General features: G+C 44.4%; 1 protein-coding gene across 3 annotated transcripts in view; it reads right to left on the bottom strand.

Annotated features, from left to right (window-relative positions):
• Positions 1-22,111, bottom strand: part of abr (ABR activator of RhoGEF and GTPase) — a 147,293-nt gene that overhangs the window by 58,825 nt on the left and 66,357 nt on the right. For 2 of the 3 annotated variants that reach the window (XM_053618300.1, XM_053618301.1), the window contains exons 3-6: positions 15,881-15,979; positions 10,593-10,778; positions 6,178-6,285; positions 5,700-5,760 (exon numbers count right to left, since the gene is read on the bottom strand). In XM_053618300.1, coding sequence (XP_053474275.1) covers positions 5,700-5,760; positions 6,178-6,285; positions 10,593-10,778; positions 15,881-15,979 — 454 coding nt within the window. Of the gene's footprint in view, positions 1-5,699; positions 5,761-6,177; positions 6,286-10,592; positions 10,779-15,880; positions 15,980-20,808; positions 21,819-22,111 lie in introns of those variants that run through there. The other variant, XM_053618302.1, reaches the window with a different exon arrangement.

Here is a 22,111-nt window from a genome sequence, read left to right as displayed (position 1 = left end):
CCTTCCGCAAATACCGCAAGAAATAATGTTTTCGTTAGCGAGGCAGCCGGTGGATACTGGAATTTACTTTGAATGTGACTGAAATCTAGCTACGAGGCTATTCAAGCGATCGAGAACATTGTTCCGTTGTTCCCACTGACGTACACCTCTCAGCGATAACATTAAAACCACTGACCGGTGACGTGAAGAACGTCGATGATCTCGCTCGTTACACTGGCTCCTGTCAAGGCGTGGGATAAATCACGCAGCAAGTGAACAGTCAGCTCTCGAAGTCGACGTGTTGGAAGCAGGGGAAAAAAAAAAAACGGGCAAGCGTAAGGATCTGAGCGATTCGACGAGGTCCAAATCGTGATGGCTAGACGACTGGGTCAGAGCATGTCCAAAACGGCAGGTCTTGCACTGGTCAGTACCCGCCAAAAAACGTCCATGGAGGCGCCCATCTCGCGACTTGCAGGACTTTAAGGATCTGCCGCTAACGACTTGGTACACACCTTCAGAGGTCTTGTGGAGCCCGTGCCTCGACGGGTCAGGGCTGTTGTAGTGGCGCAAGGGCGACCTACACGATATTAGGCAGGAAGTTTTAACGTTATGGTGCATCGGTGTGTGCAAAACTAGTTGTTTACTAGTGTAAAACCTACAAAATATCATTTTCAGCCCTGTGCACGTCTCTACTGAATACCATGTGAGCAAACACACACACACACACACAAAACCCAGAGAAATAAAACTCCACTTCCCCCCCCACCTGCGTCTCTGTTGGTCTCGAGAAGCGTCACTCTAATTCCCCAGATTCCCCCTCTAGCTCAAACAGCAGACAGACCGTTAATCTCAGCGTCTAATACTAATAATAACGGCTAAAACTGAAATCACGTAGCGAGAAACTCACTGCTCCGTGTCTAAACGCGTGACGCAAACGTGGTGTTTCGCAACACGTCCCATAACACACGGCTCATCCGCGCCGAAGCCCGAGAGCACGCTCTGCCATTCTGTTTCATGCTGCTCTACTTTCAGACGCTTCGTAAATAATGAGTGCGTGCTCCCAGACACGCCGCAAGCGATCGCCTTCTGAATCGGGTTAAGAAGCAGCCGAAGGACATCTCACCGCGTGATCCATCTCAGGCGGGTTGTAAACAACGAGGTGACCATTTCAGTCAAGCGTTCAGTCGTACCCTAGGTAGAGGGCATGAGTAGTGAACAGGAAGCCATTTGGGATTCGGGCGTAACTGCTCGATGAACGCTACGAAAAGTTCCAATTTGAAACACCGAGCAAATTCCTGCGTGAAGACACACTGACGATGACGTGGCGTCGTTTTTTTTTTTACTGCTTACGTTAACCCGTACGTTTATTTAAAACGCTTTAGATAGACATCTACGTGGACCTACGTGGATCTTTTACTGTTACCGTTAAGCACTGGTACACCAAGACAAATTCCCTGCACATGTAAACCCACGGTGCTCGGCATCAAAGGTGACTCTGATTCTAATGTTATTAAATGATGCATTGGAGGGAACTGTATTGATCGGACCGGCCCCTATTAATTAATTAAGGAACAGCATACGGATATCTACTAGGCTGTAATATCTAGCACGTACATCTACGTGATTTTTGAGGTGTTTATGTCATAGCAGATGTTATATTGAAATGACGCTTGAAGAACTGTATTTCTTTTCTTTTATATATATATATATATATTTTTTAAAAGACGTTTCATTTGCATGCAGCAAATAAATGTAATCAGACTTGTCCACGAATGAAAAGTTGAGTCGTTAGTAGTCCAGGACGTCACAGAACGGTCGCCAAAACCTTCGCTGGAATATCTCGCCATGCCGTCTTCACTTATTTGTTAGCCATATATGCAGCACAAATAAATAAAAGGTTCCACGATTTGTCCTGATACGGCACGAATGCACTAAATGCTCTCCGAACTCAGAAGAAGAAAACTACAGTGACATTTCAGATGGAGACCTGCTGCAAATTTCAAATGATTAAATAAATCAATCGATCAATAAATGTCTAGTGACGTGTGGTACCGAACGTAAACGAATGATTAGCCAGGAATTTGAACAATTTATGGAACGCGAATAGAACCACTTCTCAGCTCGCTCTCTCCTGTTCCCCACTAAAAGCGCTCCGGATCACCAGGAACGAGCTTAGCGGGTAACGGACTAATCCCCGGCTCGCTTCGGAGGAGTCCTGCACTTCTAACTTACTTTCAGCGTATGCTTCGTTCTAAGTGGAGGCGTGTGTTCATCCGCTAGGGATCTTTTCCCGCTTTGCCGTTTCTGCTGGCAGAGCTGCCATTTCAAACCATGCGTCCATACGGCTGCACGTGGGGGGAGTGTGTGTGCGTGTGTGTGGGGGGGTGCAGTTTTTAAAATCGCTAATTGCTGTGTATCGTCATTCCTGTGCGAGTGTGCGAGCGAGTCTTACTCGCTGTCATTCATTAGATTTGTAGAGCTCACCGACTGGTGGTGTGTAACGTGAATCTTTATTTAAACCGCCCCCCGCCGGTTCGACCGAAGATGGGGTGGTGGGGGTGATGTGGTAAATACTGTTACCACCCAGAAATTGACGATTTCCCAATAACACTACGTCCTGAAGTGCTTTATTCATTTACCGACACAAACGTTTGTTTTAGGGTGTGTTGGGCACTGGTGAGCGTCCTGGCTCGCTACACCTTCGGTTGCTGAAACGTTTTCGTGGAACGTCCGCATCCGCAAAGCACGCGAGGTCCCTTACGTTATCGCGGCTACGAACGGACGCTCCCTCACCGGGCTCTCGGTCCTCTGAGGCTTTACGGTACGTCCGTCGCGAGGCGCTGACCCTGGAGACTCCTTCCGGAAAATCGTGAGAATCGACAACTGCACGACGTCGCGCTTGGTGCACAGAGCGTTACAGCAGATTGAATCAGCGCCTTCTGATCAAATCAGAACGCAACCGGCGCTGTGGTACGAGACGAGTCAATAAGCCGTGGGCACTTGGTCACCGGTGCCGGACGTTTAGGAATATAAAATAAACACATACCGACATGGCGCATTCATCTCGGTTATGAAGCATATGAGGTGGCACGACGTATCTTAATTTCCCGTGCCACGTACACACACGTATGGCTTCCCGTGTGGCCACACGTCCGGTAGATCGAGTGGGAATTTATATTCCGTTGCGCCAGAATGAAAAGAACTTCTACAGAACGTGACCCGCTTACAAAGAGGTGAATGTCTACTCAGTTCATTTCTCCTCTCTCTCTCTCGCCCTCTCTCAGGCAGATGCCACAGGGTGCGTCAATTAGCAGTGATGAGCAGAGCTTGTGGGTCTTACCCGCCTGGAAAGCTCCGAGTTAGAGGAAGTTTCGGAAGGAAGGAAGTAAGATACCAGAAAATGCAGCAACACAAAGACCACATGCCGGCAAAACACGGCGTGACACGGCGCAGCTCTCAGCGAGCCGCGTTCGAAACCCGTACGCGTCGGACAAATCCAAAGCAGGCTTTCCGATTAAAGCGTTACCGTATGTGCAGTTACAGCACAGCCGGAGCACCAGGAGGACCTCCATGACACGGTTCCCTCGTCCTCTTTCTCTAATCGCTCGCTCGCTCCAGTTGTCAGTTCTTCATCCCGTCTTCTGCTGCTGCTCCGTCTGGCTCGCCTGCCTCTCTCTCTCTCTCTCTCTCTCTCTAACTCGATCGTTCTCCCCAGGAATCTTTTCTCTTCCTCCCGCTCCCTCTCTCATTTACACGCTCCCTGAGTCTCTCTCACTCTCTCTTTCTCTCTAATGTTCTCTCTCTCTTATAGCTTCTGCTGTATGTGCAAAGAGCGAGAGAGGAAGAGTCAGAGGAAGAGAGAGAGAAAACGAGTGAGAATATGGGGGGGGGGGGGGGGGGGGGCACAACACGTCTGATTCAGCCATTCACATACATTCACACACACAGGACCATTCACACTCATTCACACACACACACACACGTTTGTAATTCTATCATTGTGGAGTCTTGTGTGTTACTGTAGCTGATTAATGGTATGCTAATACCATTAAGCTGTGAGGTAAGGAAATATCGAGAGAGTACAGAATTTCACACACACACACACACACACAGAGCCCGGTTCCAACTTGATTCTCACGTCTGAATAAACCCCATTATCTCCAACTCGTCTTTTTTCCCCCCCCACTCATTTTCTCCTTTATGTGCTATACAGCTACACAGAACCACAGCGCTCCCAGCTAAGCGGTTAGCGAAGCTAAACGTCACATAAACGAACGCATCTACAACCAGATATCTCTCGTTTAGTTCTTTTGCAAAACACCACACATTTATATGCATTTTCTTTCTCTCTCACGCAGACACAGAAGAGAGCAGCTCTCACAGCCTTCGATAAAACAGCAGCTTAAAACATTTAGCGCTGTCACTTAGGCTAGTTACCTAACACAGCACTGTGCTAATGTTGCTAGCTAAGCAGCTAGCTATGTCACCTCTTCAGAAGTAACGATTTGACTTTTTTTAATAATAATAATTAAAAAAAAATCTTTATTCAGAGAGTTAAATCGTTAAAAAGTAGCTAACATTAGGCTACATTTAACATCATGTCACAAGCTAGCTGCTAAGTCAGAGAGTCGACTAGTTAAGCCTGATAACTGCTAGCTGCATAAACCCCTGATTTACACAAATGTACAGGTTGCTTAAATGTCAGCTAGCTTGCTAGTGACCTTAGATACGTAAGTTACATAAAATAACAGCCTAATCCTAGCTAGCATGTCAGCGCTTGGTTCGGAGTGATATTAGCTACTTCATTAGTGAACCTGGCTAGCTATGTTGTCTCTCCAGAAGAGAACTGTCTTTAAAATTTAAAAAAAAAAAACAACAACTTTTAAACCATTTTACTGTCCGACTTCGTAGCGAGCCAGGTTTAGCAGCTAATATTAGGCTACGTATGACGACACGTCACTGAAACCGAGCACTAACAACAAGCTAGCTAGCGTTAGGCTTTCATATTATGTAAGCTGGTATCTAAGGTCATGAGCAAGCTAGCTAACATTAAAGTGTTCCTGTCGTGTCAGTCGGGGTTTCAGAAATGTTTTGTGGTTTTAAGTGTAAAATAAATTTCACAGACCGCCTTGGCACACTTCTTTTCTATTTTTTTTTTTCTTTCTTTAATGAACATAATCCAACTATTCAAATATTTGGCTCATTATTCAAAAGGGGTACATTTAAATTCCGGCTCTTCGTTGGAGCCCTAGAGCTTTTTATTCCTGGACTTTCCACTGCCTGAACACGTTCATGTTCCAAGTGAACGTTATTTACAGGTGAAGTCAAAGTCACAAGCTGGCTAATATTAGGCTAAGTGTTTTATCGAATTAAAAGCATTAGCCAGGTGGAAATGTTTCCGTTTTCTCCTACACAGAAAGAGCTTCTAATTATCTTTATACCAGGGCATGTTCAACACTCCGGGCGGCTGATTGATGCTTCACGGGTCCACTTTGAAGCACAATCACGGTTGGCGCTCACCACCTCATATTCATGAAATCATTTGTAATTACTTTTTCCTCTGAGGTAACTCTGCGTATATATTATAGGCAACACTCGACATCGTCACTTAAAGCATTCGAGAAGCCTGCACAAAATGGACCACCATTTTACACACATTTCAACTGGTGGTTCCATTTCCATCCCAACACACAAACACACACACAGCTCGTTTGGCTTACCCTCCATGCTGACGATGTTGGTGCAGTCTTTAGAGTCCTTCGGTCCCTTGACTTTGACGTTCTGTTAAACAGAGATGATCAGCACTTAGCATGAAGGACAGAGGAAGGAGATTTCCACATCAGCAAAAGACTTCACACACACACACACACACACACACACAGGCGCACTTCACTACAGTGTTTCTGTGCAGGATAACGAAGAGAAATGAGACTGCACTCGCAGCAGCTTCGTGTGCTTCTCAAATATATGTTTATCATTAAAGTTCAATCATCATCGTGTCGTCTGCGTACCTCTTCACTGGATATATTTACAGCGAACGTACATCACGCTGCTGAAGTAACGCGAGTGCTATGCTCTCATAATAAGGCCCCAAACTGCACATTTAATGCTACGGAACCCGAAGGGCTTTAGAAGGGAACGTCTTTGCACGTTTAGAACGACGCGCCGTCAACATTAATGGAAAGGGAGTACACGCACCTCTGAGATCTTCTGGAACTGTGAGTTGGACTGGCTGCATTTCTCCACCGTCTCGATGGCCATTTTGTAGTTGTCCAAGAAAGCTTTGTAGACACCGAGCTTGCTGGCCTGAGAGACCGTGAGAGAGAGAGAGAGATCATGAAATTCAAACACCCCTCGAAGGCCGAGGATACACGACATGATGGGAACGACAGACCAAGTGGCAAGGAAGAGAGTCAAGTAGTGAAAATAACAGATTCATTTCAGGTGAAAGACGCGGCGCAACCAAAGAACCGAGCCCTTCGGTTTGACTGACGAGCTTAAAACGTTGTTTTGATGTTTAAACTAGAGCAGGGGTTCCCAAGCTTTTCCAGGGCAAGGCCCCCCAAATGGCATTAACATTTGACCGAGGCCCCCCTTTTTCAAGATGTCTTTAAAACACATTAAAATTACAGACTTCTGAATATATCCCCCTTTTTTTTTATTAATAATTACATCTCACATCTGTACATTACATTAGGAATTGATTGTGTGTGTGTGTGCTTGTCTGAGACTGAGAATGTATTTTTCACAGCAAATTGTTGAGGCCCCCCGGGCGCCCCCTGGTGGCCCCCACTTTGAAAACCACTGGACTAGAGCTTCTGCAGAAACCGTTGCAAAATGAAAAATCTAAAGACTCTCTCCATGCCTTATGTTTAAAAAAATATCCACTGTATTTCTCGCCCCATTTCCATCACTCGCGATCTCTCTCACAACTCGATTTATTTCTCTCGCTCTCTCGCTCATGTTGTTATAATGGGAACAGATGGTACCAGGTCACACCACCTCATCAGTGATTATTTTCCTATGACAGCATGCCTCGAAGTGTTTTATTCCCTACGTGCATGGTGTCTCCGTGTAGGCTCGCGACAGTCGTTTGGAATGCAAATTTCGGCTTTCGAGACTTTCATCGGCAGCCGTGGACCGGAGGCTCTCGGATCACGGCGCTGCCATGTTTATCCGCGCGAAGAGCTCGCTGAAGCGGTCTTCTTAAGAAAAGCAAAAAGTATCAGATTTATCCTGGGATGCTGTGCCTGTCCTGTGTGTGTGGGTGAGAGAGAGTGTGTGTGTGTAAAGTATGGGTGTGTTACAGTCATGCTGCTGTCGTCATTTAGCAATCCTGTCATTATTTATCATCCCATACTCTCTGCTTCTCATCTACTGACTTCATACACGTACACACACACACACACACACACACACAGTGTATCATGTTAAGTGTTTCTCAAAAATGAGTGACCGAGAGAGCGAGAGAGAGAGAGAGAGAGAGATGGTGGATCACTCGTGCTCAACATGTTCTTCTGCTCAGAGCCTTCATCCCTCCCTTCTGCTCGTTTATCCTTCTGTGTAACTGTAATTACACCACCATCTGCCTACCCAAATAATATCACCCCCCCCCCACACACACACTGTATCTCTCAACATTATTTCTCTCACTATCTTTCTTTTCAACTCTCCGTCTCTCTCTTTACCTCCCTCTCTTTATTTCCCTCACTTGTTTTCTTTTGATCACTATTTCAACCTCTTTCCATTTCTCTCCTTCTATATCTATTCTTTTGCTATCTTTCTTTATTGCTCTCACACACCTTCTCTCTCTCTATATATATATATTTCTTTTGCTATCTTTCTTTATTGCTCTCTCACACCTTCTCTCTCTCTCTCTCTCTCTCTCTATATATATATATATATATATATATATATATATATATATATATTTCTTTTGCTATCTTTATTGCTCTGTCACACCTTCTCTCTCTCTCGCTCTCTCTCTCTCTCTCTCTCTCTCTCTCTCTCTCTATATATATATATATATATATATTTCTTTTGCTATCTTTCTTTATTGCTCTCTCACACCTCTCTCTCTCTCTCTCTCTATATATATATTTCTTTTGCTATCTTTATTGCTCTCTCACACCTTCTCTCTCTCTCTCTCTCTCTATATATATATATATTTCTTTTGCTATCTTTCTTTATTGCTCTCACACACCTTCTCTCTCTCTCTCTATATATATATATTTCTTTTGCTATCTTTCTTTATTGCTCTCTCACACCTTCTCTCTCTCACACCTTCTCTCTCTCGCACACCTTCTCTCTCTCTCTCTCTCTCTCTCTCTCTCTCTCTCTGTGCCTTTACATGGTTCTCATGTGTGATTATGATTTGGCGAGTACATGACGCAATATTAAGCTCAATTGACCACAGCACTTCTTCAGAACTGTGCCACGTTTTCTGCACCGTCCCATCTCGCACCGAGCACGCCTTTTCATCACAATATCCATGTGATCCTGTCTGTGTGTGTATTGCGTTTAAAGATGCAGACAAAATGACTGGTCGCACAATACACGGTATGATATATAAACAGCTTGAAGTCTTATTATTATTATTATTATTATTATTATTATTTTATAAGTCCTTATTTGCTATAAATCTCGATTATAAATCAGACCAACGTCTATTTATAGTGTACTATTTGCACTTCTTGTGTTAACTTTGTAAGGGAAACAATTACGGTACTTTTAGTGCAGGAAAAGTTCCTATGCCCAGAGAAGTACTCTTAATAGAAAACAGAACAAGTTATTTCTAGTTTAATGAGTGCTGTAATCACATTTGCTACTGCACTCTCTCTCTCTCTCTCTCTCACACACACACACACACACACACACACACACACAACTGCATTAAACAAAAATACTGCAGGCTTCATTTTGGCTTCCAGAACCTTCATTTAAAAAATGAGGCAAGGGAACGAGGGACTAATTGTAGCACTGCAAGCTCACTATAACTAATAAATGAGACACAAACCAGGCATCACTCAAACAAAACACACACACACATACACACCAACATTAAAATTAAGTCACACCAAGATACACTGACAACACACAGACACCCACACCCACACCCACACCATGTTGCTGATGTTACCTCTATTAAAGCTGCTTTTCCAGCTAAGAACAGATTTCCCAAATCCTCTTCATTCTTACTTGTACAGAGAGAGCTGCTGCTCTTAATTCAATCAGTAGACGTCCAAGTATGAACACTTTTACTTGTGCGCACAGTTTACACCATCAAAATTCCTGAATGTTGATTTTATCATCATCATCATCATCATCATCATCACAGAAGTCTGAAGTTACAAAACCCTAAAGATGTAGAACCCTGAAGTTACCCCGCAGTCACAGAACCCTGAATTTACCCCACAGTCACAGAACCCTGAATTCACCCCACAGTCACAGAACCCTGAATTTACCCCACAGTCACAGAACCCTGAAGTTACCCCACAGTCACAGAACCCTGAATTTACCCCACAGTTACAGAACCCTGAATTTACCCCACAGTTACAGAACCCTGAATTTACCCCACAGTTACAGAACCCTGAATTTACCCCGCAGTTACAGAACCCTGAATTTACCCCGCAGTCACAGAACCCTGAATTTACCCCACAGTCACAGAACCCTGAATTTACCCCACAGTCACAGAACCCTGAATTTACCCCACAGTCACAGAACCCTGAATTTACCCCGCAGTCACAGAACCCTGAATTTACCCCGCAGTCACAGAACCCTGAATTCACCCCGCAGTCACAGAACCCTGAATTCACCCCGCAGTCACAGAACCCTGAATTCACCCCGCAGTCACAGAACCCTGAATTCACCCCGCAGTCACAGAACCCTGAATTTACCCCACAGTCACAGAACCCTGAATTTACCCCACAGTCACAGAACCCTGAAGTTACCCCACAGTCACAGAAGTCTGAAGTTATAGAACAATGAATTCACCCTGACATTCCCTGGTTATAGAACCCTGAATTTATAAGAACAGTATAATAATAATAATAATAAAAGTATTATTGCACTAAGAACCCTGAGGTTATAGAATGCTGAAGTTACCCTCAAGCTACAGCTGTATTAAGCTACTTGACGCTACAGAACCCTGAAGTTATAGAACATTGAATTGAGTCTGAAGTTGCAGAAGCATGATGTTTCCTTAAGTTACTGCAGTCTGCAATTACAGAATCCTGAAATTACAGCGATCCCTGAGGATACCCAGACGTAGCAGAAACCCACAACGAAAAGCCTGAATAATCCTCAAGAGAACATGAACGTATGGAAATCCTCACTAAGCAAATCCTCAGTGTTCAGAGACGCTAATTACGCCGCACAAAGCTGAGCTGCCACCTAGAAACCGTCATTCAAAATAAACCACATCGTTAACACCTCTGACAAAGTGATTTTTGGGAACCCCGAGAACAAAAACAACAATTCAGTCAGATCTGGCGCTACCATTGCACCTGTCCACGTTCAGCTACATCGCTACATGATACTCATCTATAACTGAGCGAGAAAGAAAAAAGTGCCGATCACTAGCGTTAAACAACAGATCGCTCAGATTAGCTCACCAGCTTCTGGAAGAGGTGTCCGACTGTGACCATATCATCCCACTGCTGAATGTTGGAGAAAAGGGCATCGTAAAACTCCTTATGGATCTCGTAGATGTCTTGGATCTTGTAAAAGATGGTTTCAATCTGCTCCATTGTTAGCACAGGCTTGGACGTGGTGGCCGTGGCCTTCAAAGGACGCATAGGCTGAGGAGAGAGGAAAGACAGAGTTAAGAAAGCGACCGGCTTACGGAACATTTGGATGCAGGGGGGGGGTTTGCGGTTTATCTGCCATACCATGAAAGTCGTATGCAAGTTCTCAAAAAAAAAAAAAAAAAGGGGAAGTGTGAAAGTGTGAATACATTTCACTAACCTATTTTCACGGTCTGGCACCTTTCTATCTTAGTGAACTGCTTCTGCCCTACAACCCGACCCGCTCTCCCAGGTACTCTGGGCTCGGACTTCTCTCTGCCCCTAGATCTCGTCTCTCTACCACGGGTCTTTCAGTGTCGTAGCACCTAAAATCTGGAATTCACTCCCTCTGACTCTTCGCAGCATCGCATCCATCTCAGAGTTCGAATCCTGATTAAAAACGTATCAGTCTTCTGGATATCGACTATCTTCAGTTGGTTGACTGCTCATTGCTTTTCGCATTTTCTTTGTGTCCATGACTGCTCATTGTTTACATATCACTGTACTTCTATGGTAAAGAATCCTTGAGCTCTGGAAAGGTGCTATATAAATGAAACTTATTATTATTATTATTATTATTATTATTATTATTATTTTCTGCCTGGGTGTTCGCGGATAATCACGACACGTTAAAGTTAATGGAAAAGTCCGACAATGCAGGTGACTCGATGTTTACAGTGGGCGGTATCCTTTCCAACTACACTCATGTTAATGGCGGTTTAATATCTAACCTTCCCCTTATCTACACTCGCACTACTCAACACCCTAAGCACTAAGGATTCGTTTATCACAGGAGGTTCGGTAACGTCATTTGTCAGTGATCTGACTGGATGACCTGCGAGGCCAGCGGGGGTAACAGGCTCTCGGGGATAAGCCCTCTGCACTTCAAGGAAAAAGGAATTTTGTAGGATCAAGAATACCACCACAAGAAATCAAAACACACAAACTGGTTATAAAACAGATGCTGGGGCTGATTTCACTCTGTAGATCGTTGACAGGCTTGGTGAAATGGCCCCTGGATGTGGCGGCCATGAACGAGTACGGATTACTGATTAAACTGAAGTTTCGTGTGGTTTGAATGAAAAGCTCTGACTAACAGCAACTCTTAACCGTTCTTGCTGTTCAGAAGAAACTCGGCACGGTCACGGGCTTGTAACCGAAGTCCGTTTATAGTTACACGTGCACGGAGGTTGCGGAACGTATTAAAAACGGGTTCCTGTTATCGCTGGCGTTTTAGCAGCTATAAACAATCGTTTCCCCCTCACTTCCTCCTGAAGATAATAAGGAAAGAAAACTCCGGCTTGGTGCAGAGAAACCACAAAACGCACCGTCCGAACGGAAAATAACCTGGGGACCAATCAGATTTGAGAATTTTGGGTTTATATTTCGAATTAACACAAAATGGTAGTTGTTTACTCTGCCTCTCAAGTCTCGAGTCATTTCCTGGTCCATCAGGAACTCCATCCATCCATTTTCCATACCGCTCATCCTACACAGGGTCGTGGCGGAGCCAAGTCAGCCTATCTCTGGGAACTTGGCGCAGACTCGATGCCGAAACGCTTCGCTGCTGTAAAATTTCCCCGGTGTAAAATTTTTAGCAGTGCAGCGATTACAGAGCTTACAAACTGCAGTTTCGTCCTCATTCCACACGAGACATCATCTTTACAAAATCAATGTGTTCTCCCGCCCTCTTTTGATTGACGGGATATAATTGGCCCTGATCATCGGATGTTTTTAAACTATCGGCCGGTGGCGGGAAAAATAGATTTTACATCGGTGCATCTCTAGGGCCAACGCATCGCAGGGCACAATCACACACGTACACACACCCCTTCCCACACTGCAGACAATCTGGGAATGCCAAATCAGCCTACACTGCGTGTCTTTGGACTGGGGGAAGAAACCGGAGTACCTGGAGATACCCCCTGAAGTAAACCCCCGAAAGCACGGGAACAGCATGCCAGCCATTAAACACGGTGTTGGGTTTTTCCCCCCATCCGTCGCAATGAGTACAGAAGATATTCCTTTGGAACTACTACAACCAACACCTTTTTGTCCTGGATTCATGTAACAGATCTCACCACGTATTCGCGTCACCGCCGCATCCTTCAACAGACCGTTCTCTACCGTGCTTCCGAACGAATAAATGCGAACGTAATAAATCATTCTACTCTCGTTTTTTTTTTTTCCCCTCCCCTCGCTTACTGGAATATCCTCTGGCTTCCAAAAAAGCACATTAGCGTGGAATTTCTCCTTGAGCAGATTACTGGACATCCTGAAGCTTATCAGGAGTAAGCCATATCTGATTGAAGGAAAGCATGAACCAGGATGCCACAATCAGAATGTGTGTGTGTGTGTGATGGTGTTTTCTAACCCCACCTCTCCTGTCTGTAACGCGGTTCTTCCTGTTCCAATCCAGACGTGTCCAAAAATAACAATCACTCTTCCTATTAGTCAAACTGGACATGAACCACACACCATGATCATTCATGCAACTATCCAATCAGGCAAGAGCTTCAGATGACGGGGGAAACTGTGATCTCGGCGATCATGTTATAATATTTCGGTATAGAACTGTTGATCTCCTGGGATTTTCTCAAGAGTTTACACAGAATGGTGCAAGAAAACAAATAAAACCCTCCAGTGAGCGGCGTTTCTGCGGGAATTATCGATGAGCGAGGTCAGAGGAGAACGTCCAGACTGGTTCTAGCTCACAGGAAGTGTCCGATAACTCTATACAACCGTGGCGAGCAGGATAGCATCTCGTCTCTATCTTCAGATAGATGGCCTACACTAGCAGAAGACCAAATCCGGTTCCACGCCTGTCAGTCAAGAAGATGAATCAGAGGCAACAGAAACAGGACAGCCGGAGCCCGGGAATCTTTTTCGATTCACCAGTAAACAGTGTGTTAGCGTAGACTTCCTGTCAACTGGAACCGATTTCACGACGTATATATCCGTACGTACGAAACGTCATCCGCGGCAGTCCGGCGTCGGTCTAAATGACTCCGAAATCGATTGCGCCGATCGCAGACGATCTTTTCAGAATCACGGACGAACCCGAGCATAAAGGCGTCAATTTAGCCACAACTTACAGAACACACACGCTGAGAGGAAAATAACAACGCTAACCTGACTCAAATAACATCGAGCGGAGAAAACCACATGACGGGAGCCAAAACGTTCCAAGGACTTGTTGGCTTTTTACTCAGGTTGGCATCGTTGTGTTAACACACATAACAATCTTTTTTTTTTTTTTAGCCTAGTCGGTTCTGTTCAGACCAAAACGTGAGGCTGAGCAGTGAATAAAGGCATCATTCGCACACCCCTCTGAACATCATGGACCTGCGCATGATATTGGCACCAGACTCTCGGGTAATACATACAACACGCGTGTAATACGATTTTTTTTGGTTTTTTTTGTAACGACTCAAAAGATTTCCTTCCTCATGAGTTTGGTCAGAACTGTAGCAGTAATAACGCACCGCTGATTGAAATGAAGGGGGAAGAGCGACGATTTCGGGATTGCTGATTCAACACCAGCCGGTGTAACTCGGCAACACGCCGTACGTTAGGGAAACGTTAGTCACATCGGATACACGTAAACTACGGATCTCGGTTTTACTAACTGCAAAACCGCGGCTTGAATTGAGGACAGCTCTTCAGCAGCGTCCAAGCTTTCTCCTGTAAAGACGTCCGACATTCGAGCTAACGTTTTAACTGTGATTAGTGATGGATTTCCCTTCTCAAAAACGGCGAACTGTATAACAGGCGATGTTACTGGATCTGACGAGCTGATCCAGCTGTATTTTGATTGGACTAAAGCAAATACTGGTGTATACGATAAAACTCGACTTCAAGAGCACACTACTTCGGTTACCGCGCAGCCACGTTGTCCGTCACGTGCCGAGAGCTCACGGTTGAGGCGGCCTTCCCGACTTCCTGAGTAAAAATTCTTCGGTTTATCCTAGTCGGAGATGGGAAATTCAAAGTTTAGTCGAATGCAGCATTCGGCCTTGTTTCATCCCTACCTCAAAAAAAAGTGATGCAGCGGCACTTTAGCGCTTTAGTTTTCATGCTAATATTCCGTTTTCAAAGCTTCAGCTACCATGCGTCATGCTCGTCATTTTGTTTGTAGACGAAATGTACAGAAATTAATAGTGTTCTATTTATATATATATATATATATATATATATATATATATATACACATATATAAGTTAACAGTGATTCCTCCCGCCCCCCCCTCTCTATTCCTTCGTTAACACTTTCTTTGTTCCTGTTTGAACTCTTCACAACCAGGTTTCAGACAGATAAAGCCCCTCACCATTTGCCCATAATCCAATGACTTCCTGAAAACCATAGTTGTTCCTGTCCTACGTTGATATGCTTCCTGTTTCATGCAAATATGCCCTTCAACCTAGCCAATCAATAGTCAACCCATTGTCTCTGTGGTGTGTCAAGAACGATATATATACTCTGCCTTTCTTGGAATAAACGAGAGATCTTGCCATTTGAATTTTGTGTGTGCGTGAGATTTGGCAAACTCTCCCAAAGCCTTGGTGTGGTGGGGTGAGGGCGCAGTCGTTTTTTGCTTTCTCTCATACATATATATATATATACACACACACACGAGTCTATAGGAAGTCAGTGAAGAAACGATCACGCGTGAAGCTCCTGCCTGCAACACTGACGACCCATTTCCCAATCGAGCAGAGTTTTACAGTGCGCTCGTGTGGTTTTGGGCTCCTCGGAGAAGTAGTAAGATATTCGAGCCAGACGCCAGGGTCCCGGTCCACTTCACGTTTACTTACAAAGTTGCACGAGCCAGCGCGGAGCTGCAGCGCAAAGTTATTTAAGTCGGTTTGTGGTCAGAAGCTTGGTAAATATGTGAAACTCTGACCTACAGAGACAGCGGTGCAGGAAATGACATCGGTGAAACACTGCGAAACAGGCTCCACAACATTAAAAAGGGGAAGTGGTGCTTTTAGTCTAGCCTTAAAACTGAACTCTCTCACACACACACACACACACACACACACACACACACACAGAGAGATGGATGGTCCATGTTAAAGAAAAGCATGTGTGTTTGCAAAATGGGTGCCAATACATACCAGCAGCAAGGCGTCGAGCTGGTTGATGTAGATCTCCTCACTGGCCAGAAAGCCGGAAAGAACCAGCTTCTTCATCTCCAGCCCTTTCTCTGGGTGACCCTGAGAAAGACAGAGAGAAATAATAATAGTCAGCTTATTCACAGCGTACTGGATTTCAATAATAATAACAACTCGGCAACGTGTCACGGATAGGCTGTTACACACTCCTTATGACATCATCTTGACGATTTCTATCACCAGCATGTCACATCCCTCCACCCGTTCTACCTCGTCCCTGCATAAAACATTCAGTGTTTGTCACACTGATTCAGGTGGAAGGGAAACCTCGGCGCAGGCGAAAGAGCGTGTTTATTTATGAACAATTCAGAGAACGAACGGATCTGGAGTAAAGATCCAAACAGGCGGTGTTTAGAACTTTGTGGGCACCATGTCTGCACCAGGATAGGAATGTCTGACTGGTTTTGACCTTGTGGGGACATTTGGCCGGGCCCCATGAGTATAAACTGCGGCCCATAAACCGCAGCTTTTATTTAAAAAATAAAACCAAAATATTCCATTTCGTTCACGAAGGTTAAGGCTCGGGTCAGATTTAGGTGCGGTTGTTAGACCCAACAGACCTGGCGATAAGTTTTGTTTGCTTGTTTTCAGTGGTAGCACAGTATGTGTAACCAATCAGCAACAAACAGTACTACTAGCCCCACCCCCCAAGTATCAAGACAGCCTGAACCTTTGGTACTAAACTGGTGGCCAATAAAAAACGTCCAGATTTCTCATGCTAAAACATCTATCACTGTTTTGTTTGCTTAGGCCCGAGTAAAAGTCATGAGACACACCTTGTTTCCTACGCTACAGAGCGAGAGAGAGAGAGTAAAAAAAAAGAGCGAGAGAGAGAGAAAGAGAAAATGTCACGCTCATACTGTTCCAAATAAAGTGGACCTACTTTATATAGTCAGTCAGTTACATCATTTAACAGACTAACCCAATAACATGGCTGTATTTAACGAGCTCGGAGCGCCCACACGGGCCAAATATCAGACCAAAGCGCAAAGTTATGAGTGGCCTGTAAAGTATATTTACAGCATATAAAAGAACAAACAGTGGCTGTGTTTACAGAGAGGAAACGTACCACCCCTGTGACTAACTGCTACTAAATGAGAAAGCTGCTAAATATAGTGGCCAATTTCCTGACCATACACTCATCCCACACTTCGCTCAGGTTGAGAACAGTATGCTGTGTGACTATGAAAGTTAATATATTACACAAACACACCCACACACACACACATACATATATATATATATATCTAATACACCAGTGCACTGCGATCTGGCATGAAGGATATTCCCCCTGACTTCTGGATTGTTTTAATGACTTCATGCTCTAAACATGTTACTATGTTGCTTATAATGTATGTTGAATGTCGTTGCAAATATCTGAAATGTTCATCTAACATGTACACTTCATGGATAAAGAGGTTTTAATTTGGTTCTAACCTAAGGCCATGAACCTGGACACCAAATAAAGAACAATAAAGCATTAAATATGCACTAATTTGCAGATTTTTACTAAGTAGAATTAAGGCCGAATTTGTATTTATTTATTTATTTATTTATTTATTTATTTATTTATTTTTACAGTTTATCCAATCGGTCCTGGAATTGTAAAAATGTTTATAAGAAATAGTTCTACGGAACAAATGTCACTTAAGATCAAAACTATGAGTGTTTTAAAATAGATTTAACTTACTTTTTTTTTTTACTTTTAAATATATTTCAAAATATATTTTTTTTTATAAATATATAATAAAAAAAGAAAATATTATATAAGAAATTCCGTGACATTTTTCGATTTTGATAAGCTTTTGTGTGACCTTCAGCCGTTACGATCGCACAACAGTGTATAAACATCTCACTAGCTGACGGAATTGTTTTTTTGGTTGTGCTACCACAAGAAACCAACAACAACAACAACAACAACAACAACAACAACAACAACAACAACAAAAAAACCATGTCTATGTTTGTGATTTTTGCTGTAGCACAACCAATGGTCACACAACGGTAAAAAAGTGAATTTACTTTCAATTTATTAAAAAAAAAAAAAAAAAAAAACACGTGTAAAAGAAATGAATATATTGTATTTTCATGGCTAAAATATTACTTTTAATTATAATGATAAAAAAATATAGATTTTTTTATTTAAAAAAAAAAAAAAAAAAAAATCGATCAAATTCTAGCTTTAAGTCCAATTACACAAAATGAAAATGATATAAATATAAAAATACCACGTTTAAAGCTACAAAATTCATATGAAAATAACAGAATCCTAGGAACGAATATTTCAGCATGGATCAATACATCATCCATGAAAATAAAAAATAAAAAAAAGTAAAAGGGAAAGAAATACTCTTCAGATAACTCGAGAAGGAAATGCCTATAGACGCACATGTTTTGGGGAATAAAATTTCCAGCAACTGCTCAACGTACAGAAGTTAAAAAGTTCTAGATGAAAAATCCCTATTTACACGAACGTCTTTTCGGAACTTTCTCCGCTGTCCTGTTTCAGTCGTCACTGTACGGTCTTGTATTGTTGGCGCACGCTTGCACGTGCACTTTATGCAGAAACGTACAGCAGGTCTAATATACACGTATAAAAGCCACTTGACTTGACACTTCAAGTGTGAGAAAGTGTTCCTCGCTTCCTCACACGGCGTTACTCTGGAGACCTTATAGTCCCGAGGTTGGCGGTGACCCACTGAAGGATTCCTAACGCGTGACATTTATAGTGTCGCGGCCTCAAAGTACCTCAGCTAGACTTGGTTTATAATCTTCGCACATCTGAAGCGCGTCATCGGGTTTTTATCATTTCATCGGAAGTGAACAGATAAAGTCTCTCAGACGGACGGGGGAAACGTCTTTGAGATTATACCACGCGCTGATGACGTGACTTCCCTGCTTTCAGTTTTTGGCCTGATGATACGTTACGAGACGTAGCAGAAATCTGCGACCTTTATGTAAATGCTAACCTTTAGTGTGCATTGTTTACCGCCACTTGCACCGAAATCACATGTTTATAATAATGTACTAAAGTTATACGTGTACAGCTATACGGATTAGCCGTTTGTGGATTAGCGGTTGCTATAGAAACGATTATTAGAACCAGCGCGCTGATATAAACCGGTGAATCTGGAATACTTCCAGGATCCGGATTAGTTGCCTGTATAGCTTTGTGCATTTATTGGATTGGTTTTACACTGTTGGGATTGTGTATCGTACGGATTCGTGAGTACAGGACCGCCGTCCTGTTACGCTGTCGCGTCGTGGGGCGTCAGACGTGATATTCCATCCCGATGCGTTACGAACGGACGCCGTCGCTTTAGACTTGGACGTACATCCCGAACACGTCCTTTCACTAACCCGCTCCGTGCTTAGAGACGTGCTTATATCGGTTGTTGATTTTAATAAAGGACGCGGGACATCGCGGGACCGTTCACCAAACGTGCCGAGACAGTTTCGCATTTCGAGGTGAAGACGCCGCTGCCTCCGTGATGTCAGGTAAACACGGCAGGACAAAAGCCCCATTCTTTAGATCTCACCAAACCAGGATTACAGCGATCCAAAGTTTATTCAAAGAGCTCCGGTTAGAAGGAGGTGTAGCGGAAAACCGCGGCCTTGTGCTCCGTGTCAAACGTTCTGGAAATTTGAAACCCAAATCCGGTTCGCTCGAGTCTTTCGAAGACATCGACCTCTTGTGTGTGAATACTCTGAACAGGAGCACTATGATGTACGATGTAGATCAGAGGTAATAATGGCCAAAGGTTTAGGACACCTGACTAACCATCATACACGCACGTCGGCCTTCCCTAAAGCTGATTCACGTAATTATATAGGAAGTCTCTGTACGCTGTAGCATTACAACTTCCCCTTACTGGAAGCAAGAAAATCGAGCTATACGAAGACCAGGGAGTTGAAGACGGTTTCCAAGGTTGGAGTAGAAGAACCGGAGCGTCCTGCACAGAGCCGTGACCGCAACCTTACTGGAACACCGACTGCACCCTGACCTTCCACACCCACCCAACATCAGCCGGACCTCACTAACGCTCCTGTAACGAACGAGCGCAAATCTCACAGCCACGCTCCCAAACCCGAATCAAGTGGAAAGCCGTCCCGGAAGTGTGAAAGTTATCAGCGGAGTAAAGCGGGACTAAGTCTGGAATGGGATGCACAAGCGCAAGCAACGTATGAATGAACGTGATGATCAGGTGTCATCAAACGTTGCGCTGTTTAGTGTATTAGTGTATCATCACGACACCTATAGACAGTTCTATTATGTAGAGTCGCGTGTATCGTGACTTAAATTTCGCTCGGGTTCCCGTTTCCTCCCACCTCACCCCCCGGGATAGACTCCGGATCCACCTCTGGCTTGACCAGGACTAGAAGACGAAGCGATGAGTTTCCATCTCTTAATTCCACAGCTTAATTTAAAAGAGATTCAAACAAATATTGGCAGGAAGTACATCGTGTGTATTGGCAACCCGCAACCTCAATCCAGAACTTCTGGTACTTTCCTAATGAAAACTTCAGTAGAGTGTGTTTTGGGCCACGAGGATGTGAAGTGCACCAGGACTGGCGTTATCTCAAGTGTGTGAGCTCTTTATCTCTCGTTCTATTGACTCTAATGAAGCATGACAGCGAAGACGGGGATGGTCCTTGACAGCCAGGGCAGTTAAGCTGTGAAATATTACCAACACTACACACACACACACACGCACACACACACACACACAGCAAATAGTGATGTCACTCTGTGAGGAACGACGGACTTTCCGCTTCTTCTCTATTTTTAGTCGTTCAAACCCACAGCGAGCACTGCCGGTAATCAAGCAGCAGCAGGAACAGCCGAGAGAGCGCTTTTCATTCATTCTCACCTTAAACGCGCTAGGACTGCACGGCAAGTCCGAGTCCCCGTCGTCCTCGAACACGTCCTCATCCTCTAGAACTTTGTCCAGCAAGCCCAGCACTTCTTCTTCTCCCTCCTCCATTCTGTGGCCTTATCAGGCTCACGTGCTCCCTCCCTCTCTCTCGTTCTCTCTCGCTCTACTTTGCTCGCGTCTTTCTTCTCAGCCCACCACTTGCTCGCCGAGCTCCATCCGTCTCGTCTTTCTGAGACTCCTCCACAAGCTTGTTGCGTTCCTTCCTTCCTGCACTCGTTCTTTCTGCCTTTCCTCCGTCGCTTTTAGTTTGTTTTTTTTTGCTTGTCCAGAGTCTCTTCGTTGTCCCGATGCACGCGCAGCTCTCTTCCTTTCTCGACTGCACACAACCACACATGTACCCACACACACACCCACCGGACCTCTAATACAGACACGCCCGCCCAGGTCTCCTCCTACTGCTTACTCTTCCTGGTGTGTGTGTGTGTGTGTGTGTGTGTGTGTGTCACCTCCACTTCCTTACTGATCTGAATGAGCTCGCTCTCTCTCTCGCTCTCTCGCTCTCACATGCTTGCTCACTAGAGCAAAAGGCATCAGACTAGAAAAGTCCCCAGAAGTCACCACAGTTTAGCTTTTCTTTCTTCTATTTCTTTTTGCATTCATCACGAGCAGGACATCTGAAAAGTCCAATCTAATCTCCTGCTGGTTGAACATTTGAAAACCGCACCGTTGCAGTCGAACCCCGCTGCTTTATACGTCACGTAAAACTTTCGATAAAGTTCTCGGTTCTGGTTGGTCGGAACGTGTGGTTCTGATTGGACACCGCTTTGGGGGCGTGTCAACTAAACTACCCAGGCTGCATCGGTTTAATATACTTGATGAACAAAAGCATGAAACCCACAACCAATAACACACACACACACACACATTAAAGCTTCTAGCATGTCGCCTCAGTGCACTCTCTTGGAGAAGTGCGGCTTTTGTGCTCACCACACACACACCACTGCTGCGCGATCTCACACGCCTGTTCACACGCTCGTGCTCAGCCTGATGAACGTTCTGCCCAATGACGATTAGAAAACTATACCGGCTCATCGGCGAAGCGCCTTTTCCTTCCAGCACTTTCCATGAGCTCGGACTGAGGAAAAAGGGGAAGTAAGAGTAAAGACGCAGTGTGTTGCACAACGCCGATTCCTCTTTTGGAGCAGACCCGTGGGAGTTCCTTCACTCAGGAACACGGTCACACGTGACGTCTGGACTTACTGACAAAGTCCACTTTTCTTAAGGATAAGATTCGTAT

The sequence above is a fragment of the Ictalurus furcatus genome, chromosome 28, assembly GCF_023375685.1.
Source record: "Ictalurus furcatus strain D&B chromosome 28, Billie_1.0, whole genome shotgun sequence".
NCBI lineage: Eukaryota > Metazoa > Chordata > Actinopteri > Siluriformes > Ictaluridae > Ictalurus > Ictalurus furcatus.
This window is presented reverse-complemented; position numbering and strand designations above follow the sequence as displayed.